This window comes from Taudactylus pleione, unplaced genomic scaffold (genome assembly GCF_031769625.1).
Source record: "Taudactylus pleione unplaced genomic scaffold, aTauple2 ptg000113l, whole genome shotgun sequence".
Classification (NCBI taxonomy): domain Eukaryota; kingdom Metazoa; phylum Chordata; class Amphibia; order Anura; family Myobatrachidae; genus Taudactylus; species Taudactylus pleione.
Window position 1 is genome coordinate 15,857,042 of NW_028284515.1, and position 23,672 is coordinate 15,880,713.

The window sequence follows — 23,672 nt, forward strand, 5'->3', positions numbered from 1 at the left end:
CACATTTACCTCTTGATATGCAGCTTCCTTTTCACGCAGTTTTCTTTCAAGCTTTCGTCGCTCATAAGCTTCCTCTTCATCTTCCTCTCTATCTCTCTTCTTATCTTTCTCACGGTCTCTTTCTCTGTCTCGTTCACGCTCTCTCTCACGTTCTCGCTCACGTTCCCGCTCTCTATCTCTGTCTCTGCTTTTTTCCCTGCAAGGAAATTGGTTCTTACAATTATCTGGACAATCAGCAGAATTTCCACATAGAGCGGTGACAAATTGAGCCTACTCTAATGATAGAGTTAGTGACAACCTTCACTCTGAACAGGAAGAATGAATACACTTCTCCAATTTGACACTTCTGTGACAATGATACTGACCTTAGGCTCTGTAGTTGCTATTAAATGGCTAAAACTCCTAAGTCCTGGCATCTGCTACTGGAACAATCCAGGCCAAATCATCACAAAAAAAAAGTAACTTTTGAGCCAGTCTCAGATTTGCAAGAAATTTGGTAGGATGATAGACGACATAAAGCAACTTTCATATGTAAAATTTCAGGGCCTCAGTGATACACAGTGTTCATGCAACAGGAGTGCAAACATGACAAAAAATTTCAAATTTAAGCTTGCAAGGTCAACTAAAACCAATCATAACTTTGCTTCTAATTGTGGTAGAACTTTCATGATGGTCTTGTTTTGAAGCTAAGGGTCCATAGTTTTCATAAAAAATAGTTTAATATTTAAATATTGACTTTTACATTTCAAGGTCACATGATGTGAACTTTGACCATGAACATCTAAAAAAAAAAGTGTATGTTTAATTTTTTTGTACATGAAGTATGTTATACCAAAGAGAGATTGTATTTAAGTGTATAAGTTTCATTTTCGGATGTCTTTGAGAACAAAAAATATGAAGTACTGCAGTTGAACCCTTCTTGCACTAACCATGCAACTGGCATGACTTGTCTTGTCTCTCTCTCTGTATTCTAGGGATGGCCATCGGTGGTTTTCCATTGATGGTCACCATCGATGGCACCATCAGTGATAACCATTGATGGTACAATAATAATCTACCACTGTTGGTTGTTTTGCAAGCCGCCGGCTAAGCAAAAAACAAGGGACGGGGCTTAGACAGCCAGGGGGCGGAGCTAAGTTGTGTCATGAGCAGAAAAAAACTCATCAGGTTCTATTTCGCCATCGATGGAGGAAAATAATTGGCTCTCTGCCATTGATGGCAAAATAATCGACCATCGGTAGTAAACAATCAATGTTTGGAAATTATTGATGGCCATCCCTACTGTGTTCTTCTCAGTCTGGCTGCAGCTTCTACATTGAGATCTAGTGATAGAAGGGACTAAGGGCCTGATTCAGAGCCGGACGCTCTGACCAGAGCGCTCGCTCTGAATCAGGGCCCTCCTCCATGAAAATGGAGCGGCCTCCTGTCCGCTCGCATAGCTGTGGGTGACCACCCACAGTATATGCGAGCGGCCAAAAAGATGGTCGCGATGGTCTTGACCATCGCACTTGCGACGTAGACCCTGCGGTAGGGTCTCCCTGCCACAAGCCCTAGAGTGATTTTGGCTCTATCAGAGCCAAAATCACTCCCACTGACATCACTAGTGATGTCAGTGGGGCCGGCTTCAGACGGTAGGCGTTCCCATGGGAACGCCTCAGTCTGGCCGCCACGCCCCCGGCACGCCCACCAAAGGGGGCCTGCTGTCAATCAACATCGACAGCACGCCCCCTTTGGTGCGAGACCCGGAGCGATGGAAAGCCTGTCGCTCCCCGGGTCTCGCGCATGCGCACGACGGAGCTCACTCCGTCGTGCGCATGCGCAGTGGGGAACATCGACCCACTTGCGAGCGTACTGCCGCTCGCGAGTGGGTCTGAATGACCCCCTAAGACAGTTTACCTAATACAGAGATATATGGTAACCTGATGGTTTACCTGATTCAGAGATGTATGCTAACCTGATGGTTAGCGCACATCTCCAATGGTGGGAGTACTGCGCATCTGCAGCTCTCGGTCTGCGAGTTCGCTTGCAGAGCCTCCCAGCCGCAGCTTGATTGACAGGCTGAGGCATTGTGGGGGCATTCCTGGGCAGTGTTCCCGAAGATGTGGGCGTGTCGCCCTCGGTCTCTGGGAGGGACGAGGCCAGGGTCTGCGTTGGTGGATGCAGACTTCCTGGCCTCACAAGCTACCAGGACCCGGTCAGGCTGCGGTAAAATTCAGCAGCCACAGCCTGGCCGAATTTTTACAGGTTTCCTTTTGCAATAGGTTTCTTTTTTCATTCTTTTCCGCTCCCACACTGCTTAAACTTTCATTTAATGACTGCAAAGCTGATTCAGTCCTGTATGTTGCCACTTCTGTGTCACTTTCCTCATCAACTGATTTGCTTGGTCCTTCCTCAGCAGTTAAAGAATCCCTTTTAATTTTTCCTAAAGTTATCACAAATCATTTGATCACTATTGACATGTGGCTGTATTTTAATCATCCATGGTCGCACCTTCCTCAATTGTTTTCTACTGCTATGTCCTTTAATATCAAATGGGTTGCAGCACTAAGTCCTAATGTACTTCTCCATTTGTCACGCTCTTGATAAAACTACAAATGGATGGGAGCCTCCAGAAAATCGTGTGGCGTTCCCGGCCCGCGGAAAGCAGGCAAGGAATTGCTGGTAATCTCTGCACTGTGTAGCGGTGGCGGGACTAAAAATATGTGATCGCGTGCTCATGCCACTCACTCCGATCCGAATGCCGGGTAATATTCCTAGCCACAGACCCTATGCGCCGCCACGCCCCCCAACTATGCCATCCTGGCTGCCCCCTCCCAGAGGCAAGCATGTCTTGTATCACTAGTTCTCAATGCAGAAGCTACAGACAGAGGTGCAAACCATCGATTGTTCACCATCACCGATGGTGCCACAGATGGTGTCTATCGATGGAAACCCACCAATGGCCATCCCTATAACAGACACTACAAGACAAGTCTGAAATTGCCAGTTGCATGGTTAGTGCAAGAAGGGTTCAACTGCAGTACTTCATATTTTTTTTTTAACTCCTGTTCCCAATGGCATCCCAAAATGAAAGTTATACCAAAGAGAGATTGTATTTAAGTGTATAAGGTCAAAGTTCACATGTGACCTTGAAATGTAAAAGTCAATATTTAAATATGAAACTATTGTTAATGAAAACTATGGCCCCTTAGCGTCAAAACAAGACCAACATGCAAGTTCTACCACAATTAGAAGCAAAGTTATGATTCATTTTAGTTGACCTTGCAAGCAAACATTTGATATTTTGTCATGTTTGCATTCCTGTTGCATGAGCACTGTGTATCACTGATGGCTAAAATTTTACATATGAAAGTTTCTTTATGTCGTCTATTATCCCACCAAATTTCATGAAAATCTGAGACGGTCGGGTTGGACGCTATTGTTATTTGGCATGGAATGACCCTACTATTTATTAGACAGCAAACACTTGCTGCAATCCAAATACATATTTGAATATTGGAGATAATCAGAGGTAGGCTTGACCCATTAGTAAATAAGTTATACCTTGATCGACTCCGGTCTTTACTATGGTCTCTTGCACGCTCTCGATCCTTATCACGATCTCGCTCTCTATCACGATCCCTGTCTCGGTCCTTGTTCCTTTCACGGTCACGCATCTCCCTCTCTTTCTCCTTCTCACGCTCTTTGTCTCGTTCACGCTCCCGTTCTCTTCTCTCTCGCTCCCGTTCCCTCTCTCTTTCCCTCCTTTCCTTCTCAATTTCTTGCCTCTCTTTTTCCTTTTTGCCCTTCTCTTCTTCCAGTTTCTACAAAAACAGATAAAAAGTATTAAAACAAAATGTATACAATGAAGTACTCAAAACAAAAAAAAGATTAAAAAAAAAAGAATCAAAATGCATCAAAAAGAAAAAAGGCACAAGACTAGATTCCGTGCAAGAAGTAAATAGCTACAAGGACCAGCAATCTCCAACCATGATTTCTAAGGGACTCAAGGCTCAAGTATAAAGCAGCACTTCATATCTGTGTGAAAAACTAAAATAACCAAAACTAAAAGCTATAGCTGTACAGCCACAACCACAAAAGTAGTTTGTATATACATTAAAATTGTTAAAAATAAGCAATCAAGTTGTTTCAGAATTTAATCTCACATGACACAAACGAGCAAAGCATCATGGGAGACATAACCAAGATGGGTGTTGGCCATCCTTATAATACGTTAAAAATTATATATCTATCTATAAGAATCTTTATATGAATATCTATCTACATATCCAACTATATCTCTATATATAAAACTATAAAAAATTAAAATTGGACATTTGAAGAAACCAAATGCTCCAGTAGTTTAGGTTTTAACATTCACTTCCCCATAAACTAGTATAAAAACAGGGGTTTAATCCAAAGACACGCTATAAGTGCTCTTAACACAATAGCACACGGAGATATGTGGAACGCTATAAACTATTGTCTCCTGCTTCCATTCCGGAGAACTGACCAATGTCAGAACCCTGGGGGCTCACAAATGGCTCACGTTGTTGTTTGGAATGCTTTTCCTAGAGCTTAGCGGATTTTAAAACTGGTGACATAACATGATTACAGAAATAGCAATCAAAAGGAACTAAAAAGTAAATATGAAATGCTGCTTTTGAGCGTAAAAAAAAAAAAAAAAAAAAAGAAAATGGCATGTGTACTAGCAGACAAATTTACTCAGTACACAGCATGGGGCCAAGTTCTACTGGGAAAAATTGGTGGACACATTAAATGCAATGGCAACATTTACCTACAGCAAGACTAGAAAGGTCAAACTTACAAACGTTGGTTTAGCTCTTCACAGAATGACGCTAAACTTAGATACTGTCAGGAAGATTGGAAATCTCTTGCAACATGGAATCTACAGGGGAGTATCCATTCGTTCCATAGCAATGGCCAAGAAACATACCAATTTTAAATGTGGGGGGAAAAAGTGTGTCTATGCACAGAGTACCTTGAACACATTAGAAATAAGACATCCACAGATCATATATTCATCCTTGTTAGCAATTGTTTTGAATTAACTTACAGATGATGAGCTAGGACATGGCTCTCCAACACGGGATTAACTTTGCCTACAAGCTATGATTCTGGGAGGAAGAGCAAGTACATTTTCAAAGACAGACAAGACCATTCTAGGTGCACAAATGACTAAAGCAGCATAGTTTACACTTTGTCATTTACCAATAAAAAAAACTTTACATATCCCCTAAATGTCATGATTAAAAACTATCACTGAAATGAAGATTCACTGTCAACTACAGCAACATAATCACTTTCTTTTACAGCAAAACGCAATAAAGCAAAACTTTTAAAGACATCTTACCTTCACACACAGCGGACTTTGGATCCAAGGGAGGAGAGGTGTTACAAGTAAGAAAGGATAGAGGTGGGAAGGCATTCAGAGCAAATGCATAGGGCCACAACACAAAAGGGACTGACGTAGTGTGTCTTAGTGATTAGCAAAGGCTACAAAACAGGCACGAAATGCAGAGGAGAGGAAGAAAGAGGATGTTTAAAAACAAAGGGCCTCACACAAAAGGAAACATACATTCGTGTTAAATAATCTATTGAAAAAATTATCCTTTTGGGTACTTTATCTATAAAAACTTACCTCTTTCAGACATTAGAAATGAAATGTTTATCTGCACCATAATAAATACTTACATTATTCCCCATAGATGATCCAAGTTTGATGCGTTGATCCAAAACTTAGAATAAAAAGGATTTTAAGAATCCAAGGGAATAGGGACAAGTTTGTAGTATAGATAAAATCTAGCTCTTTCCTCTGCCAAGCAGGGAGCTCTATCGACCCAGCATAATGGAGTCATTACTTGATTTTCAATGGTACACGCTAAATATATATCTGCACTTTGTAACAGGTATATTTGGGGGGAAAAAAAAAAAAAAACTATGGAAAAAGAAAACATGGAACAGATAGAAAAAGATAGAGAGTTAAGAAAAAAAAAAATCATCGTACCTTATGGTCTTCAGATTCATCAGTGCTGTAAATGGACACCCCCTACATTACTGATACTCTGTCAGCCGTAAGGAGGCTGCAGTGTTACTTTACAAGTCCCTAGCAAAAACATGCAAAGGTTCACTGTGCTCTGCTGTCCTGCTCTGCATATATCACAGCAGAGCCTCTACCCTAAGACTACCAGCACCCCAGCTACAACTGAAATGCCGTTAACAGAAAAAGGTCTACGGGACAGCTGGGTTGTCAAGCATATATATATATATATATTGGACTTGAATACATTTCACCAATCAGTGTAGTGCAATACGAGACCCATTTACATATAACTTATGCTTTGGCTAACAGGAAACACAATAAAGCATAACTTCAAAATACATTTATCCATTTAATTTACAAAGTAGGTTATCACAGTAACGGATAACAGAGCCAAGCCTGCAAAGTCCGTCACCGTCCAAAGCAGGTACATTAATGGTAGTGCAGGAAAAAGAGCGGATTGTTGGCTATGGATCAAAACGACATACATTGGCAGCAGTCTTAAAATTAAGGAATAAGAAGTGCAAGGTCACCAGCCCTTGCAAGAGTCATGTTCAGGCACTTCAGGGTTCAGTAATACAATATTAATTCACAATAATGTTCAACAGCCAAGCCAGTTGCTGCCTTGCACATTTTTCAGAGGGGGTATCCGAAAAATATAGTAAAAAAACAGGAGCTCATACTTACATTCTTATTCCATGTAACTTTCCAAGCTGTGAGATTCATCTTGCATTAGTCACCATATGATCTCTATCATAATGGTGGGGGTCAATGAATAGATTAGCTTTAAAGGGAATTTACAATTCTTCCATGCATCTTAACTGTGGCACATGTGGAAACCCACATCTATTTTATGTCACTAAGTGTGTAGAAAGCCTTTTACTTAATTAGCTCTTGCAAACAGTGAGGTGTGAAGGTGGTAAGAATGTGACTATGTATGGTTGTGATCTGGTTTTACACAAAGTCCTTCAATGCTGTGTAACTGGAAGATAGCCATGTAGGATCGCTTAGGTCATTGTTTTTTTTAATGGCAAAGAACAATAAGTTGCTAATTTAATTGACAACTAAAATGTATTACATTGGTTCATACCGAACACTGATAATGAATCGTATACCGTTGTATCTCAATGCTTGCAATCATCTTCTCTGATATATGGGGATGATGCTTGTTTTACAACTAAGTGGCTTTTGAATCTGCAAAAAGTACCAATTTCTTTTCAGCAGGAAAGGAAACAAAATGAAGATTACCTTGTGTGTATCTCTGAATTTACTGATCTCGCGGGATATTAGGTCTCTCTTATCTTCCTCCATTTCTATTGCATTTATATCCTCCTGCTGTAAAAAAAAATGATAATATGAACATGTATTTTTCTGTTATCAACAGTGCAAGGCTAAAAGGAAGAAACGGAACTCAAGGGGAAAAAACCCCAGATATCTATCACAAATTAAAAATATATATACATATATATATATACACAAGAGTGGAAGATCTTTATACGTTTCGTCATGACGGATAAGGAAGTCGTGTGAGATTATGTCAGAGATATGTGATTGAATTTTGTGTTACTCTTGGAAAAAGCAAAAATGTTTCCATACACTGGACTGTTAGGATTCCAGATCATAATAACAAATACACGATCCGTCTCACATCACAACTGATGTCAGGAAATCTAGTATCCTCTCCGACATTCGAATGGTGTTCTCGCACGATTCAACTCGTCGCCGCATCTGCTCTTCTGCAAGATTTCTGGGTACTCCCCTGGCACACACGCAATGCATTCTCAGTTTCTTTGTCACAATATGCTGAACCCGTTTGAATGAGATGACAAGTGAAGTCGAAAGTTTGTGCAAAGTTCACCTGTCATTTTGCAACATCTCCGCAGCTTTGGCAATGTTGACATCTGTAACTGCGGTGGATGGTCTCCCAGAACGCGTATAGTCAGTCACTCGCGTATTACTCTCTTTGAAATGCTTCCACCTCCGAAATACTGCAGTACGGCCAATTGTTTCTCCACAGTGTGCTTGCCGTAACATTTCCCGAGTTACAATTCCTCTTTTTCTAAGTTTAACACAATTCAATCTAACATCTCTGATGTGATCTCAGACACGTCTTCCTTGTCCGCCATGACGAAACATACGAAGATCTTTCACTCGCTGTGACCAAACAAAGACGACTACGGCAGTCCAACAACAGGTTCACACACATCGATGTTTGAGCTTCACAATAACCAGCATAGCGTTGCCATGTCAGAAAAACCGAGGCAGTCTCATTACTTTTCGATCAGCCCTTGTATATTTGTATGCATGCGTGTGTGTGTGTGTGTGTGTGTGTCTATATATATATATATATACATACACACACATATATATATATATATATATATAAAAACTATGCACTTATTTTCTAACAGGCTAAAAAAAGAAATTCATAGATGCAAATATAAAAAAAAATAAAAGAACTGAGCACCTATTGGTGGATGGGTATTGAATTGAGGAGCTATAGCATCAACAAGTTTGTAGCTTTACATTTAGGGGCAGACTTCTTGGCGCGTTTACCACCCTAGTGTCTAATACAGCAGAGTCTATACCCGAAGTTTACCAGCGGCCAACACCCCCCAAACAGCACCTATTTTGCTCAGCAGTACCCAATTCTCCTTATTCATAGATCTTCCCAGTGGACAGAGTAGTTTGGGCAAATTAGTCACTTCAATAACATGTCAATGTGCTGAACGATTAATATGCCTACAGACCTACTTTAACCATAGCATTCATACTTTCAAGGTGCATGACTAAAATATTAGGCAATGAAAGGAAACCAAAACATGCATCAGAAAGTTTAATTTTAGAAATGGACATTTTTTTTTCAGCACGCAATCATAAATAGCTGTCAGTCAGGTCAGAGTTAGAAAAGGCACCTTTGCACACAAAGTAAAGGACCTCTACTTACCGACAATTCTTCCTTCTTATCTTTTCTTTTCTTTTTGGGATGCGAGTCAGAATCCAGAGATGGAGCATTGAGCTCACCAGAATACTCTTTTATTAGGACATCAATAGCACTTCTAATGATTCCATCCCTTCTCTTGGTCTCCTCATCAAGGTCATCTTCATCATCTGCTGTTGATTCAGGTTGGGTAGTCTAGAACACAAAAGCAGGCTTGTTTCTTCATTCTGCTTTATATGCACTATTATCTTAAGACCGTTTGGCCTCTCTCATTTATAGAGCAAAATTAGCCATAGATTCAAATATGTTCCACCAGGTTATAAAAAAAAAAAAAAAAATTGGGATTACCGTAAAATCCTTTTCTCAAATTCCTTGGGGTGCACTGGACACCCTCCCATTGCAGTAATTAGGCCATCATTAATGACCACTTTGCCTATGTAGTTTGAAGATTCATAGGTGTGGTTACATTCACTGAAGGCAAAAACCCAGCAAACTACAGAAAATTTGTAATTTCAGATCTGGACGACTCAACAGCAGAGAAGAGTTACAGGTTACCACATGCTGTATTTGCTTTTAAAAAGAAAGTTATATGGAGCCTTGGGGGCTTCAGACAGGATGTCAGCGGTCAGAAGACAGGCAGAGCATCCCGATGTGCAAAAACCCGACAGGGCCCGTTAAGTACACTAACCCTCCCCCTCTACCCCCCTAACCCTCCCCCGGTGGTGCCTGACCCTAAACTTCCCTGGTGGTGACCAACTCTAAACCTAACCCTCCCGAGGTGGCGCCTAACCCTAACCTCCCCCAGATGGTCCTTAACCCCCTCTCCCCGTAGCCTAACCCTCCCTGATCGGTGCCTAACCCGCATACTTACCTTCAGGATGCCGGCGGCTGGGATGCAGACGTTGGTATCTTGATCTCTTCGAGATAGCGGCATCTGCATTCTGAAGGGTGTCGGTATATTGACGTCCGGTATACCGTCCGCTGGCATCCTGGCTGCATCCCCTTCAGACTCTTGAATGTGGAGGACCTGCTTACCTGTTCAGCCCAAAGCTACAACACCTTGAACATTAACAGAATCCTCATCTATCAGAGAAGATAGCCGGTAGAATCCTCCCAAATGTCATCCTCACCCTGAGAAATTAGATCTGATTTTAGTATTCCAGGCAACTGCCATTTTTTACACAAAGGTGCAGAAGCTGGATTTAGCATCTTCTCCAAAAGGAGGAAGAAAAATTATCCAGACCAAACCAATTCCTAGACCCCATATGGACCAAACATCTACCTCAAGAGGTGGAGCTTGCCTACTCAGGTAGCTCAACAGAGGAGCAGAATCCATAGGATCCTCACAATGTTCATAATAGCTGCCAACTGTTTAGGACGCTACATCATAGCCTCATATAGGGTACTTCCCCAAGCTGGCGTTTCCACTGTAAGAGAGGCTGTCACTTGTGAGCGAGGCCTTCAGTCCCCCGTCTCAAATGAAGTGCAGAGAGCATCCTGGTCTAACCGTGCATACATTTTCGGCATTGTTGCACTCTTCTGCGTGTTGCCCCCGCGGAACTCTCCCATTAACTGTTCCCTAAACATAGAAGAATTTTAATAGGTGTTTAAGAAGCTCAAACATGTCTGCTCCAGCACCTGACGAGAAAACAGCCAACTGTGTTCGAAAAAAACTGGCGGGCTTGACAAACAAGGGAAGCATGCCTGAGGGGAATACAGAGATAGCCACACCTCATGATGGGTTAAAACTTATGCTGGCCATACACTAGCGCGATATCGGTACGATTGCCCGATTTTAGACGCGTCGTACGATGAACTGTGTCGAAATCGTGTTGCATTTAGGTAGGATACGATCCGATGTACGCTCCTAAAATGTATCGTATGATCAGATGTGCAGCCCATATTATCGTAATCATATGCAGATCGTGTGTTAAAAAAAACACACGATGTTGCGGAGAATCTGAATCATTGAGATCGGAGGGAAAATGGAATTCAGAGGGAAGTTTCAAGGATCCACCAGGGAACCTACCAGGAGAGCTTCTGGATCCCTGGTGCAGGAGCAGTATCTCGGCAGCTGATGATTGTGACTAGACGCTATAATGTCTATTGCGGCAGACGCCAACGGCAGACTAGTAGTTGGAATACATCTGGATGCAGTGCCTACTCGCCTGCATGAACATAATGATGGCTTAGTAAGTCCGCTTCCCAATTCTGAACTCCCGGGTTGAAGACAGCGGACAGTGCTGGAAGGTGATGCTCCGCCCATCTAAGAATTCGACTGACTTCTTGCATAGCTCCTTGACTGGAGTGCCGCCCTGGTGGTTTATATAAACCACCGCGGTCGCATTGTCCGACTGTACCTTTAACGAACTTCCGTGAAGAAGGTGCTGTGCCTGACACAGAGCTCTGTAAACGGCACGAAGTTCCAGGATGTTGATGGAAAGCTGGCTCTCCTGACGCATCCAATGACTTGCATCGGTGGTGAGTAGGACCCAGTCCTGCATCCAAAATGGGAGGCCCTTGTCCAGATGTGGGGAAGAAAGAGTACGTGCCTTGAGGTTCAGGCGAGACTTGATCCATCGTTATACTAACTCTTTGAAGAGGCCTGTAGTTGAACTGACCATACTCCACCATGTCTAACGTTGAGACCAATGAGCCCAGAATCTGCATGCACAAGTGTATATGGACACCCGATGCTGGCTGAGAAAGGCGCGTATTCTGTAAGGTCAAGATCTTGTCCAGAGGGAGGAAGACTCTGAGCTCTGGATTCCAATAAGGTGTAGCATCTCTTGGAACGAAGCTAGCGTGGATTTCCACCAACTGGTTTCCATCAGTGTAGATCACATCCAAAAGACAGTGGAGCTCACTGTCAGTTGGATGTGGTCCATGAGAACTGTCGGACACTAAGCCAGAAGAAACAAGTCGTCCAGGTAAGGTAATATTCTGACGGCGGCGAAATGTGCTGCGATTACCGCCATGACCTTAGTGAACACACAAAGGGTCGTGGACAGACCAAAGGGTAATGCCTGAAACTGATAATGGCTGGTTTGTACTGCAAACCTGAGGAAGTGTTGATAATTGGCTTGTATAGGGATATGCAAATAAGCATCCTGGATATCCAACGATGCCATAAAGTCCCTGGTTCCACGGCTAAAATGATGGACCAAAGGAACTCCATGCGGAAGTTGGGAATCCGTAGTAATTTGTACAGGTGTTTTAAATTGAGGATAGGTCGAAAAGAGCTATCCGGCTTCTGTACCAGAAACAGACTGGCGTAAAAGCTCAACCCTCTCTGGGACGGGGAACAGGACCCCTGAGGACATGAGTGAGTGAATAGACTCAGAGAGCTTTAGCCTGTTCTGGCTGTGTGGGAATGGCGGTCGAAAACAACTGAGAAGGAGGACGCTGCCATAACGTGAGCGCGTAGACCTGAGACACGACGTCTCGTACCCAAACGCCCGTCGCCTGCATCCACACTCCCGAAAAGCCGCCTCCCACTCCAAGGTCCCCTGGGAGGAGGCATTCCCCATCATGCGGCAGGCTTTTCAGCCAAACGTCTAGTGGACCAGGGTTGCTTAACTCTGGGTCTGGAGCTTTTTCAGACCGAACCCTTGCTCCTGGGAAATGGCTAACCTCTGGTTTTGCCCTGCAGATGAAAGTTACAAGAAGCTGTAGTTCTAGGTCTGGGAGTGGCAACTGACTGTAAGAAAGCGGACTTAGACGGTCCTAAGAGAGATAAGAAGCTGCCTCTTTAACATGCGCAACCAAGGACACAAGGTCACCTCTGTGGGTGCCTGATGTAAGTCCATCCTCCAAAGCGTCTCCCCAGCAGTCGACTGCTTTAGCCACTCAAGCCAATGCAAGGGGCTGGACGAGCCAGAGCACCCGCATTGACATAAATTGACTTTAAGAAGTTTTCTAGCTTCCTATCTGTAGGATCTTTAAGCAATGCAGTATTAGGAAGGATTACCTAATTAGATGAGTAATATGGGCATCCACAGGGGGAGGAGATTCCCACTTAGCCCTAGCCACTGCTGGGAGAGGGTAAAAGGTAGCAATGTGCTTGGAAATTTGAAAGCGCCTACTAGGGTGTGTCCACTCCTCTGCTAGGTCTTCCAGTTGAGCTGAAGACGTAAATTCTGTTATCAGTTTCTTCTGCCTTTTAAGTAGAGGTGCTTTGGATATGGGAGGTTGCTTTATGTCCTCCACTAGGACACTAGGAGAATGGACTTTACTGCTCTGATAAGAGCCTCTACTTCTACTAGGAACATAGCCGCCTCTGAGACATAGCCGCCTCTGAGACAGAAAACGTATCAACGTCGGAGGTAACGGAAGCACTGGCCTCCCTGCATGTGGGAGCCCTATAGGACGCCTTACACTGCCCACTCAATGTAAAAAGTAAAATAAAAATAAATCAACATGAGGGGGACCACCTAAAGCAGCCCCCCTATAAACTGGTGCCCAACTCCTGCAGGCACCAAACTCAAATTGTGGTCCAGTGGCTGGGGGCGGGGTATAGAGGAGAGGAGCCTGGACTTGTGGATAATTTTAATTAACTATTTGGTGCCCAGACTCTCCTCTCCAGGCTATTCCCAGTGTCATTTCTGTGCCCCCTAGTGGAGGAAAAAAGTGTTTTGAGACCCAGGTTTCACCTTGTAGAATAATAATCTATATAATAAGCGAGAAAGCAAGTCAGTCTGTCTGTCCTTTATTTTCGGCCAGTTTTGGACCTAGCTCTACCAAATTTGGGGTGGTGGTATAGTTTGACAAGGATTAGGTCTTTGCCTAGGCTTGGCCCTAACTTCGTCACGGCCACACACAGTCATACAATTTCTAAATATTGTGACACTTAAATTACAGAGGTTCCGGAGGTGGCTCCAGTGGAAATTAGCAGCCTGCCAAAAACCTGTGTGAAAGCTACAAAATTATCTTTTTAACCTCACAGTATGAGCAAGTGTCAAACTTTATGCAAGTTCATATTAAATCCAGAGTTCGACCTTTTTATAGTTACCATATATAGTAGTCAGCCCTCTGTGCTTGCATGCAATGGCGTAACTAGAACTTTGTGGGCCACATTGCAAGATCTTGAAAAACACATACATTTGCCCCCTAACAAATCCCATTCATGTTATGCCACACAGAGCCCATTCAGGTTATGCTACACATCAATAGCCCTTATACACATTATGCCACATAGAGGTAGTGCCCCATATTAACATTATTCCACACAATAGTAGTGCCCCTTACACATTATGCCACACAGTAATGCCCCTTTGCACATTATGCACCTGTGTGCCATCAGCAACCAGCAGATGTGGATTTGGTGCTGCGCTTCTAGCCAATTACAGCAGGCGCAGCAGCAGACATGGACAGTTAGCGCAATATTCGAGCCAATCGAAGCTTGCGGACAGGCAGCCAATCAGGAGCCATCACTACTGATTGGCTGCCGGTCCGCTAGCTCCGATTGCCTCGTGGCCGGCCGCAATTCCCTCCATGTCTGGCTGCCGATGCACCAGCTGGTGGACCGGTACCAAATCAACACCGCTGACACCCGGGCCCCCGTCAGCAGCCCCGATTGGACCGGCCCACCTTGTGTGCGTGAGTGGGTGCAGGGGGAGTGGCGGGTATCCAGGCATAATAATATAATAATAATACCTACACCAGAACAATTAAATTAAGCTCCGACAATACAAGCAAATTGGATGCAGTGTAATGGGTATCTACCCCTCTCAAAAACATAAATGTGTACTAAAAGTTTTAAACATTTAAAAACACATAAAAATACCGTTACTATCAGCCTCTTAGATATATAAATAGGGAGGAAGCCAAACTATATTTAGTCACAGCGCCTTTTGTCCTCCTGAAGCCTGTGTCCACTACGCCACAGCTGCAGCTGGCTGCTCTCTCAAGTGCTGATATGTGTGTGAGGAGAAAACTTTCGGCAGGATTTCTCAGCCTAAGAAAGCGCACTGAGGCGGTGGCTGAGTCAAGGATTAACCCCTCCACTCCTGCGCACAAGCGGGGAACCTGCCGTTAGTAGCAATCTCCCTAGAGTACCCCATCGCTTGAATATGGGCAGTCATGGCTAGCCGACATAAACCCTGCCCTCCTCCCTGGTGTAATGGAGAAGGGTAACCGCGGCTTGCATAATGATGCTTCCCACCTTCCTTTATCCTGGCACGCGGGCAAACTCACCCCCTGGTGGTTTTCTGAGGCTGCCTAGGAATACGGATACAAGCATGAGACCACTGTGATCGGTCTTCTCCTCCCGTCCGAGTCACCTCCCACGACAAACAGCAGGTAGTGTGGTACAGTGTTCTCAGCCTGTCCCATTGGAAAAATAAAGAAATTCTGACAGGCGCTAAGAGCCTGAAGAAATACACCCAGCTCAGGGATATAGAAGGGGGAGGGGCCACCATTCAAACACGTTAGGTTGAAGTGCCAAGCTCCTCAGACCCACTCCTATGCACGGTGTTCCAGTGTCCCCCAAACCAGAGAAGGAAGACAAATTTGACCAGGTCCACGTCAATTATACTTACACCGTTTAACCTTTAGTAAGCACTACTGATCTTTTAACAATACATTTCCAGAGACCTCAAAAGATAACATATCATGCCTTTGCATTATTGTCTATTGCAGCGGTTATTAAATAAAATAAATAAAAACATCGAAATTCAGTTTGGAACAATGACAGACTGAATACCCACTCCATTCGAGGCACGTCTGTTCGCCTTCCACTCATCCAGCTGGGCTTTAGTCTTCGCATCAACTTTGACTAGCAGCTTCTTTTCCGCAATTGGCAGATCATGGAGTAACCGTAGTGCTCGCAGGGTAGATTCCGGCTCTTTATATTCACAAAATCCAAAAGCTGAACAAGAGGAAAACAGAGCAATAACTCTCAATTCTAATAACACAGAGTTGTGTAATAAAGTTCAGAGTTTAAAGAACCAGCGTATCTTAAGAAAGATGGCTGCTATATTTAAATTGGCAATTAGTTATAAGGCTGGTCTGACCTTATAAGTAATTGCCACTTTAAATTAAGCCAACACATCGAAAGCGCACTGGTACCTTAAACACAAAACCTATTACATAACCTCCCAAGGAGAACTAGAATAGGAATAATGAATTATAGCCACAACCGCTAAGTGTAAAGGAAGCAATACGATTCATTAACCAGAAACAGTGCCCATCCCAAACACGGACTGCCATGTCCGCTGCCACATGCTTGTAATGTATACAAGTTTACATGCAACCAAACCTCCCAAACATAGAAATTTAGATAAACCGGCATTTAACAAATACTGTTAGTTTTACAGATTGTGCAAAAACTACAACTACTGAAATCAGTGAGAAAGAATAATAAATGAAAGGTTTACATACCACACTTACCTTGAAGCTTCCCAGATGCCCCCTGTACTCGTTTCCAGCTTAAGACCAAGCCACACTTCTATAAAACAAGAGGTGGTGAAGAAAAAAAAAAATAACCCACCATGGGCTTTATCACCTTTAATAAATGGAGCCTTACTATGTGGTATGTATGTATACATATAGTCATTAGAAATTCAACCGTATAGCATTGCCCTGCACTGCGCCTATTGTCAGATGAATGCAGTTTAAATTATCAAAATCAGTTGTTCTCCCCAGGATCAATTTCACGGGCACTCCAACCGGGTTCTTTTTACATGCCGCCTGGCACTATCCTAGTGCTCCGGTCTGCTGAGCCACGCTGACCATGCCATTGAAACCTGCAAACACAAATCAGAGAGCTCCCAGAGAGCGGGCTCTCGGCAGAGCGTAACCAGCATTGCAGTCATGTGACAGATATAGCACTCAGCCAATAGTGCCCCATGGCAAGCCTCAGTGCCCTGAAAGAGCAGCCACAGTGCCATGAAAGCTTGCTGTAATTTCCTATAGATAACATTGGAGGTTGGGGGAGCATTGAATAAACAATTTCAGAAGTGTCTCATGCTCACAAAGTACCAAAATGCCTCAAAAACAAGGTAGTTACGTAAGCAACAGTGGAAATATAATAACATTTTATTACCTATTTCAATTTATGATCTAATATAAAGAAAAAGATCTAATCACAAATACCTATACGTCATACATTTAACATTTTGAAAATATTAAAACATACTTACCGCCAACAACTGCCTAATAAGCATGTCTGAGGCTTTTTCAGAAATATTTCCTACAAAAACCGTGGTTGTTGGGCCACTGTTCTCATCATTTTCTTTATTTTTAAGACCCATTAAGTCTTTTCGAGGTCCCATGTGTTTTCCAACCATAGGTACTGTTGGTAATAAAACCTGGAATATGAAAAAAATCTCTGAATGACGCCCTATGTTTCTATTGGTCAAGTATAACAGTAGGAAAATTAACAATTTACACAAGATATTTCCTGCTGTCAAAAGGTAACTACATCTTCCCTGTAATACTTGTGTATGGGAGGAGTATACCTAGACTCAAACTTGCTCACGACGGGGTTGGGACGCATCGTAACGTGGTTTCGCACTATGCATGCTCCGGAGCTGACTGTACACAACTTAGTGTGCAACAGACAGGAGTATGGGCTAAACTGGAAAACTGTTACATTAAGGTAGATGCGATTCTGTTTGTAAAACATGCTCAGATGGAAAAGAAAACTATTACAGAAAGGTGGCCATATCTTTTAAACATTTGGAGCTAAAGATAATGGGCAAAATTTACAAAGCGGCGGTTTGACGGCAGTTTCTATTCTATTCTAAACCCCGGCGGTTTGGTGGCAGTTTCTATTCTATTCCAAGCCCCGGGGGTTTGGTGGTGGTTTCTATTCAATTCTAAACCCCGGGGGTTTGGTTTTGCAGATTGTGGTTTGGCGGCGGTTTTGCTATCTGCAGATGCTGCTCCCTACCTCTGGAATTATCTCTACTAAACTTCAAAAGGGCCCTCAAAACTTACATCTGCATCAAAGCCATCCAGCTCTCATCCAAATCCGCTGCTCCTTGCTCCATCCTCACGGTCTTCCTTATCCGTGTCACACCTGTCTGCCCCTCCCCTTTAGATTGTACGCTCTCATAAGCAGGGCTCTCCTCCCTCATGTGCTTCTCCTTTCCCTTACTTACACTATCTTATACTCCCTACAATGGCACATAACCTTTGGTTACTGCCTCCTGCTGATTATTTCAGTGTTATGATAGCGGATCCAACAATGTTTATGAACCATGTCCTTGTCCTGCATTGTTTTGTGCTTTAAGTCACTGTCGTTTTGCTCACTGGTAAGGCACTGCGGAACACTCGTGGTTCCATAAAAATTAAATCTAATAATAACAATAATAAAAATAGGTGTAATATATACACACACAAGCGTTAGACAAAATTAAGCAGAGACATTTTGCATATTAAATTAAATAGTTGAAACAACTGTAGCCCAAAATTTTAAGACCAAATACTGAATAAACTGCTGTGTGAAAATTGCACTTACAGTTGGCCCGGGAGCCATTAAACTCATTGGTACAGGAATCATTGGAGTCCCTAGAAAAAGTAAATGCATAAAATTATAAATTTTTCTACATTTTTGGAACTTCATATACACTTAAAAATATTTCCTTAACGCCACAAAAACCAACTATTACTGCTATGTATATAAGCTGCAGTTTATAGTTTGATAAAAGTGTACTGTATTGAATACAAATAGGTTGGGTATGTGTCTAGTTACCAAGTACCATCTATTTGTACAAGTTATTTGTTTAGATGATGCACCAAAAATATTACTGTTGGATAATGTGAAGAAATACATAACTGTATACTTTTGGTAAGTGTGTGGCTTTGTTATAAATACTTTCCAATCCTTGCATATAATACCACCCTAGAGAAAGCAGACTTCGCAAGACGGAATCCACTTACCAGGAGGCGGGGGGAAACCTGGAAACTGTGGAGGTGGAATGCCAGGAGGAAGAGTTGGGATCCCCATGGGGGGCCGGTTCAGATGTGGTGGGTAAGACATATTCACAGTAGCAACCTGGTAAGCAGTGCAGAATAAAGAATGAGAAAAAACGGATAGTGTGTCAATAAGTAATAACAATCGTGCTGTTAAGTCATAGTATTGTTTCTTTAAACATCCAAATCAGACTATACTACATGCATCCATTCATCAGGCTTCAGTCCCACTAACCCACTTTTATGGGGTGCATTATAGAAATGCAACAGGATATTTAAGTGTGTTTCACTATTTTCTTTTAAGAATCGTATCAGGGCATATATTTGGGTTATTAAAGCTATTGGGAGTTTTTTTATTACCTGTACCTTTTCTCTGTGTATGTGTGGGGGTCAGGATTATTTTAAAGTGTATCTTTTCAAATCAGTGGTAAAGCCACAATTTAGGAGGGTACCATATATGACAAGTATACGAGCACCTCCAAATGACAACAAATAACACCCGCAAATCTTGTTTAACTGAACTGACAATGTATAGTTCTCATTACTGTAGCATTTATTTTTATTATGTACAGGGAAATTCTCCAATTATTTTGGCCCATTCTTTATTACAGAACCGCTTAAATTAATTTGTCGCCAAATTATTGGAATGAATAACCACTAAAACAGAAGTTGCCTTGCATAAAAGAGCTAATAACATTCACATTTATCAAAATGCAAGTTTCAAGAGCTTAGCTAAATTGAAGAAATCAAAAAGTTCATGTAAATCCCACACAACCCGTTTTATCCAGTAAGGGACTCTTGTCCGTGAAAGTCAGCATTAACACTGATTGGTTGAATGATGTAGATACTAAATGAGGTTGGGGAGGTCAAAAGGTGGGTACACACTATACCAGGGGTTCCAAACAACGCCATTACAGTCCAGGTTATAAGAATATCCATAGTCGAATCCAGATGGTTATGTCAAATTGACTGACTTATTTCTTAGCAGGGCGCTATGCCCTGCCCAATTTCAAAACGGCAAAATGAGCCCAGCCCTTATGGCGGTGCCCAGCTTAAACAGTCTGGCGGGTGCAGTACACACTCGCGGGCCAAAATGTCTCACGTGTGAGAAAAGTTGCCATGCATCGGTCCCCGCCAGTGAATAGATGCAGTGCGCATGTGCACGACATCTGTTCACAGTGAGTGGAGAGCTTGGGGGCAACCCAGCAGGTCCATAACGCTACCGGACAAATCATTCCCCAAATTTATTTTTAGACCAGAATGCTTAGATATCAAATATGTTTTACACCGTGACAATGCTTTACCCATTGACATTAGTAGGGGAACAAAAGCAAGTGAAGTTAAAGACAAGTCCAGTAACCTAAACTGGCCACCATAAACCAATGAGTCTACACAATATGGTTTGACAATACAGTCTGTTGTTGATGACACAAACCTGAGCAGTTTGGTTCTATGCATATCTGAACATCTGGCCTCTGGTATGATGCATTGCCTGTTGCCTACCGCTAAATAATTAATATTTCAACTAAGTATGGTAAGAACCAGACAGGTAAAAATTCATAACTTTAGAATATCATTTCATCTTTAATTTGTACTTGCAGTCTACACATGTACAACCAGGTTAAGAACTACAGAATTAAGACAAAAACAAAGACGCGTTAGTCTCCTGTAGCACAAAGATATTGTTTTTAATAAACTCTATGTGTACCAGCAGGAAAAACAAACACATGGGAGTTTATTTAATGAGGCGCAATTTTACAAAATTGCCGAATACATTTTTCCAATACAACATGCTGGTTTTTGCCTTTATACACAAGAAAAGGAATTGCAGATGCACTATGCGGTCATTATTCAAATTTAAATGTATATTGTAATTATATATCATATCAGAGGTAGTTATAGCATACCGTTGGCCATGATACGGGCCTGCCCACCAACGTCAAGGTCACCTTGTCGAGCAGGTCCATAACACTCTGGGGTTCTGGATGTAAACCCCCGAGTGTTGGGGACCTGTTCGACGAGGTGACCTTGACGTTGGTGGGCAGGCCCATATCATTGGCCAACGATATGCTAACTACCAATATCCATTTAAATTTGTATATTACTTTAACATCTCAGCATGATAGCACCTTTCATTATTATGGTGTGCATTCTAGAGCCCCTCCCCATACTGGTTTTTGCCTTTAAACACTTTCCTGCCGTGATAGCATCAGATGTACCCACCCAAGCAAATGGAAACTGTGGCTCCCCTTCTCTCCCCTGGCCAGTCACTGAAAATCTGCATATTTGTTAACAAAATTATGCTGAACAGAGTTTAAATAGCTATTGTTTACAAAATTTGATTTAAAAAAAAAATCAATCTACAGTTTTGGGGACATTTTTGAAAAACATAGCCAGTAAAATGGTTAAAAAAGGTTGCACCTCAACCCCCATTAGATTTTTTTTTCTTTTCTCTCATAGTACTATTGTTTTGCACTGAGCATGCAATTGCATCGCAGGTGGAGTGCGCATGCCGCTGCAATCGAAACTGTGATCGCAGTGGCTGCTCAGAGAGGGAGTCAGGAAGTCCTGTTTGTGGGTGAAAACTGGGGGGGATGGGTGTCGGTCAAACGCAGGCCTGCCAGTGCGTTTCAACGGCGTTGCAGGGGCGTGCATAGATTAGCCACTGCAATACCAAACGCAGCCTGAGGCCTCATGGCGTGCACTGAAGTTAGCAATTCCTGAGAGGTCTGACCTGCCTTACCTGTGCGTATGGGTCCGAGGTTACCGATTATTTCGCTATGTTGCCAAAGTATACGGATGTAAGGGGAAGTGGGCGTCCTTATGTTAGGCTGCGATCGCAATGCGAATGCAATTATTTGCATATCACCGCTATTAGCAACTGCTTTGCATGAGTATTAGCAGAATAGCGATCCTTGCTGAATCAGGCCCATAGCTCTCTGCCTTCTTAGCACAATGTAAGAGTTTCTCAGGACCAGCAAAATATATAGTTAATACTGGCCAGGACAAAACTAGGTAGTTAATGCACCCAAAACAATTGATGCTAGAAGATTAGTAGTCAATTCTATTGACATCAAAGGATACACATCTTCTCCATCCTCTGTAAGGATCACACTGAGCTCATAATTATGTGGATACCAGATATATAGGGGTATTCAATATGGAGCGAAAACGCCGTTTCTGCGAGGTTTTCGCTCGGATGATGTCATTTTCGCCGGCTTTACTTTTACACCGTATTCAATTTGAAAACTTTTCGCCGGTGCGAAAAGTATATTGGATTCGACCCTGCGAAACAGTATCACCAAGGAATGGGTGGCAAAAAAAAGTGCAGAATTGGGATTTTGGGGTGCAACGTTTCGGAAACCACCCAGCAACCTTCAGATAGTTCCCCAAAGGTAAACTCTGTCAAAAAAAATGTAAAAAATACCTCAGAGGACCCCAAAAACAGCACTTTCATTTTGGGGGCGGAAACATTTTTTTGGGGGTACAAAGTTAAAAACTAGCGAACTACAATCTAGGGGGGTCCCCAAGTATGCCCCAGGTGTTTTTTTCATTGCAGGTGTTTGCGGCAGGTGGATTTTTCCCGTTTTTTAAAACTTCACTTTATCAACTTTTAAATATGCTCACCCCCATTTTCAAGTACCCCAAATTTGCTGGGACTACTTATTTTCAGCAAAAAACCCTTCTAAATACTATTCTTCACCACCTTCCCAAATCCACAAAATAGCAGTTATGGAGCTTGTTTAAAGACCCCAAAAACCTTCAGCAGGGCTAATCGGGGGTATCCAGAGTGATCCCCCATGTCATAGCATCTTTTTGGGGGTGTTAGGGTGATTTTCCCAAAAATCAGTGAAGTTTTAGCGGATTTCATATTCGCAGGGTGTCGTTTTCGCCGATCTCATATTGAATACAGGTATAATCGGGGGCACACACGATACTTTTTCGCCGGCAAAAGCTCCGATGTGCGGCGAAAACTTCGACACGGATAGACGGCAAAGTTTTCGTTTCATATTGAATACCCCTAATAGATTCATACAAACAAAATATAGAAAAAAATGGGTTCTCAACAGAAGTATAGAAAAAGTCCAAATGCCAGAGTGATTTTGTATAGTCCAAAGGAAATAGGAAATGCAATAAACAAATGTTTATTTAGCAATAGCAACGTTTTGGATTTTGTAAGAGTCTTTCTCAAGGCGTGATCCAAAATGTTGCTACTGCATGAATAAATGTATGTTTTTGCATTGTCTTTTCTTAGACCTCCCCATATGGACTTCAGTAAACACGCCCTTTAAATGCTCATCAGAACAATCCACATGCCCCTTAAATGCCCATCAGATCTTCCCACATGCCATTTAAATGACCAATCTTCCACATGCCCACATACAAATCAGAATCCCCATGTCCCTTATAAAGCTCATCAGAACCCCTCACATGCATATTATATGGTATCAAAAGTTCTGCCCTTAAGCATTTAGTTACTCCAGAGTCAGCACTGGATCCTGTACAGCACAGGGGTAAAATTACTAAGATGGGAGTTCTATTAAGTGATGTTGCCCATAGCAACCAATCAGATTCTAGGTATTATCTTCTAGAAGGTGCTAGATAAATGAGAAGTAGAATCTGATTGGTTGCTATGGGCAACATCACTTCTTAAATAGAACTCCCATCTTAACAAATTTACCCCTAAGGGCGGTTGAGCACACTTTCCAGAGTTTGCTCCTTTACGCCAGTGGTTCTCGAACTCTGTCCTCAGGACCTTACACAGTTCATGTT

General features: G+C 42.5%; 1 protein-coding gene across 2 annotated transcripts in view; it reads right to left on the bottom strand.

Moving 5' to 3' along the window:
• Nucleotides 1-23,672, bottom strand: part of RBM25 (RNA binding motif protein 25) — a 44,396-nt gene that overhangs the window by 16,560 nt on the left and 4,164 nt on the right. Inside the window, exons 2-10 of one of the 2 annotated variants that reach the window (XM_088471273.1) lie at nucleotides 18,867-18,981; nucleotides 18,445-18,494; nucleotides 17,123-17,290; nucleotides 16,371-16,428; nucleotides 15,689-15,849; nucleotides 8,988-9,176; nucleotides 7,289-7,375; nucleotides 3,544-3,803; nucleotides 10-196 (exon numbers count right to left, since the gene is read on the bottom strand). In XM_088471273.1, coding sequence (XP_088327399.1) covers nucleotides 10-196; nucleotides 3,544-3,803; nucleotides 7,289-7,375; nucleotides 8,988-9,176; nucleotides 15,689-15,849; nucleotides 16,371-16,428; nucleotides 17,123-17,290; nucleotides 18,445-18,494; nucleotides 18,867-18,966 — 1,260 coding nt within the window. In that variant the 5' untranslated portion in view covers nucleotides 18,967-18,981. Of the gene's footprint in view, nucleotides 1-9; nucleotides 197-3,543; nucleotides 3,804-7,288; nucleotides 7,376-8,987; nucleotides 9,177-15,688; nucleotides 15,850-16,361; nucleotides 16,429-17,122; nucleotides 17,291-18,444; nucleotides 18,495-18,866; nucleotides 18,982-23,672 lie in introns of both variants that reach the window. The other variant, XM_088471272.1, reaches the window with a different exon arrangement.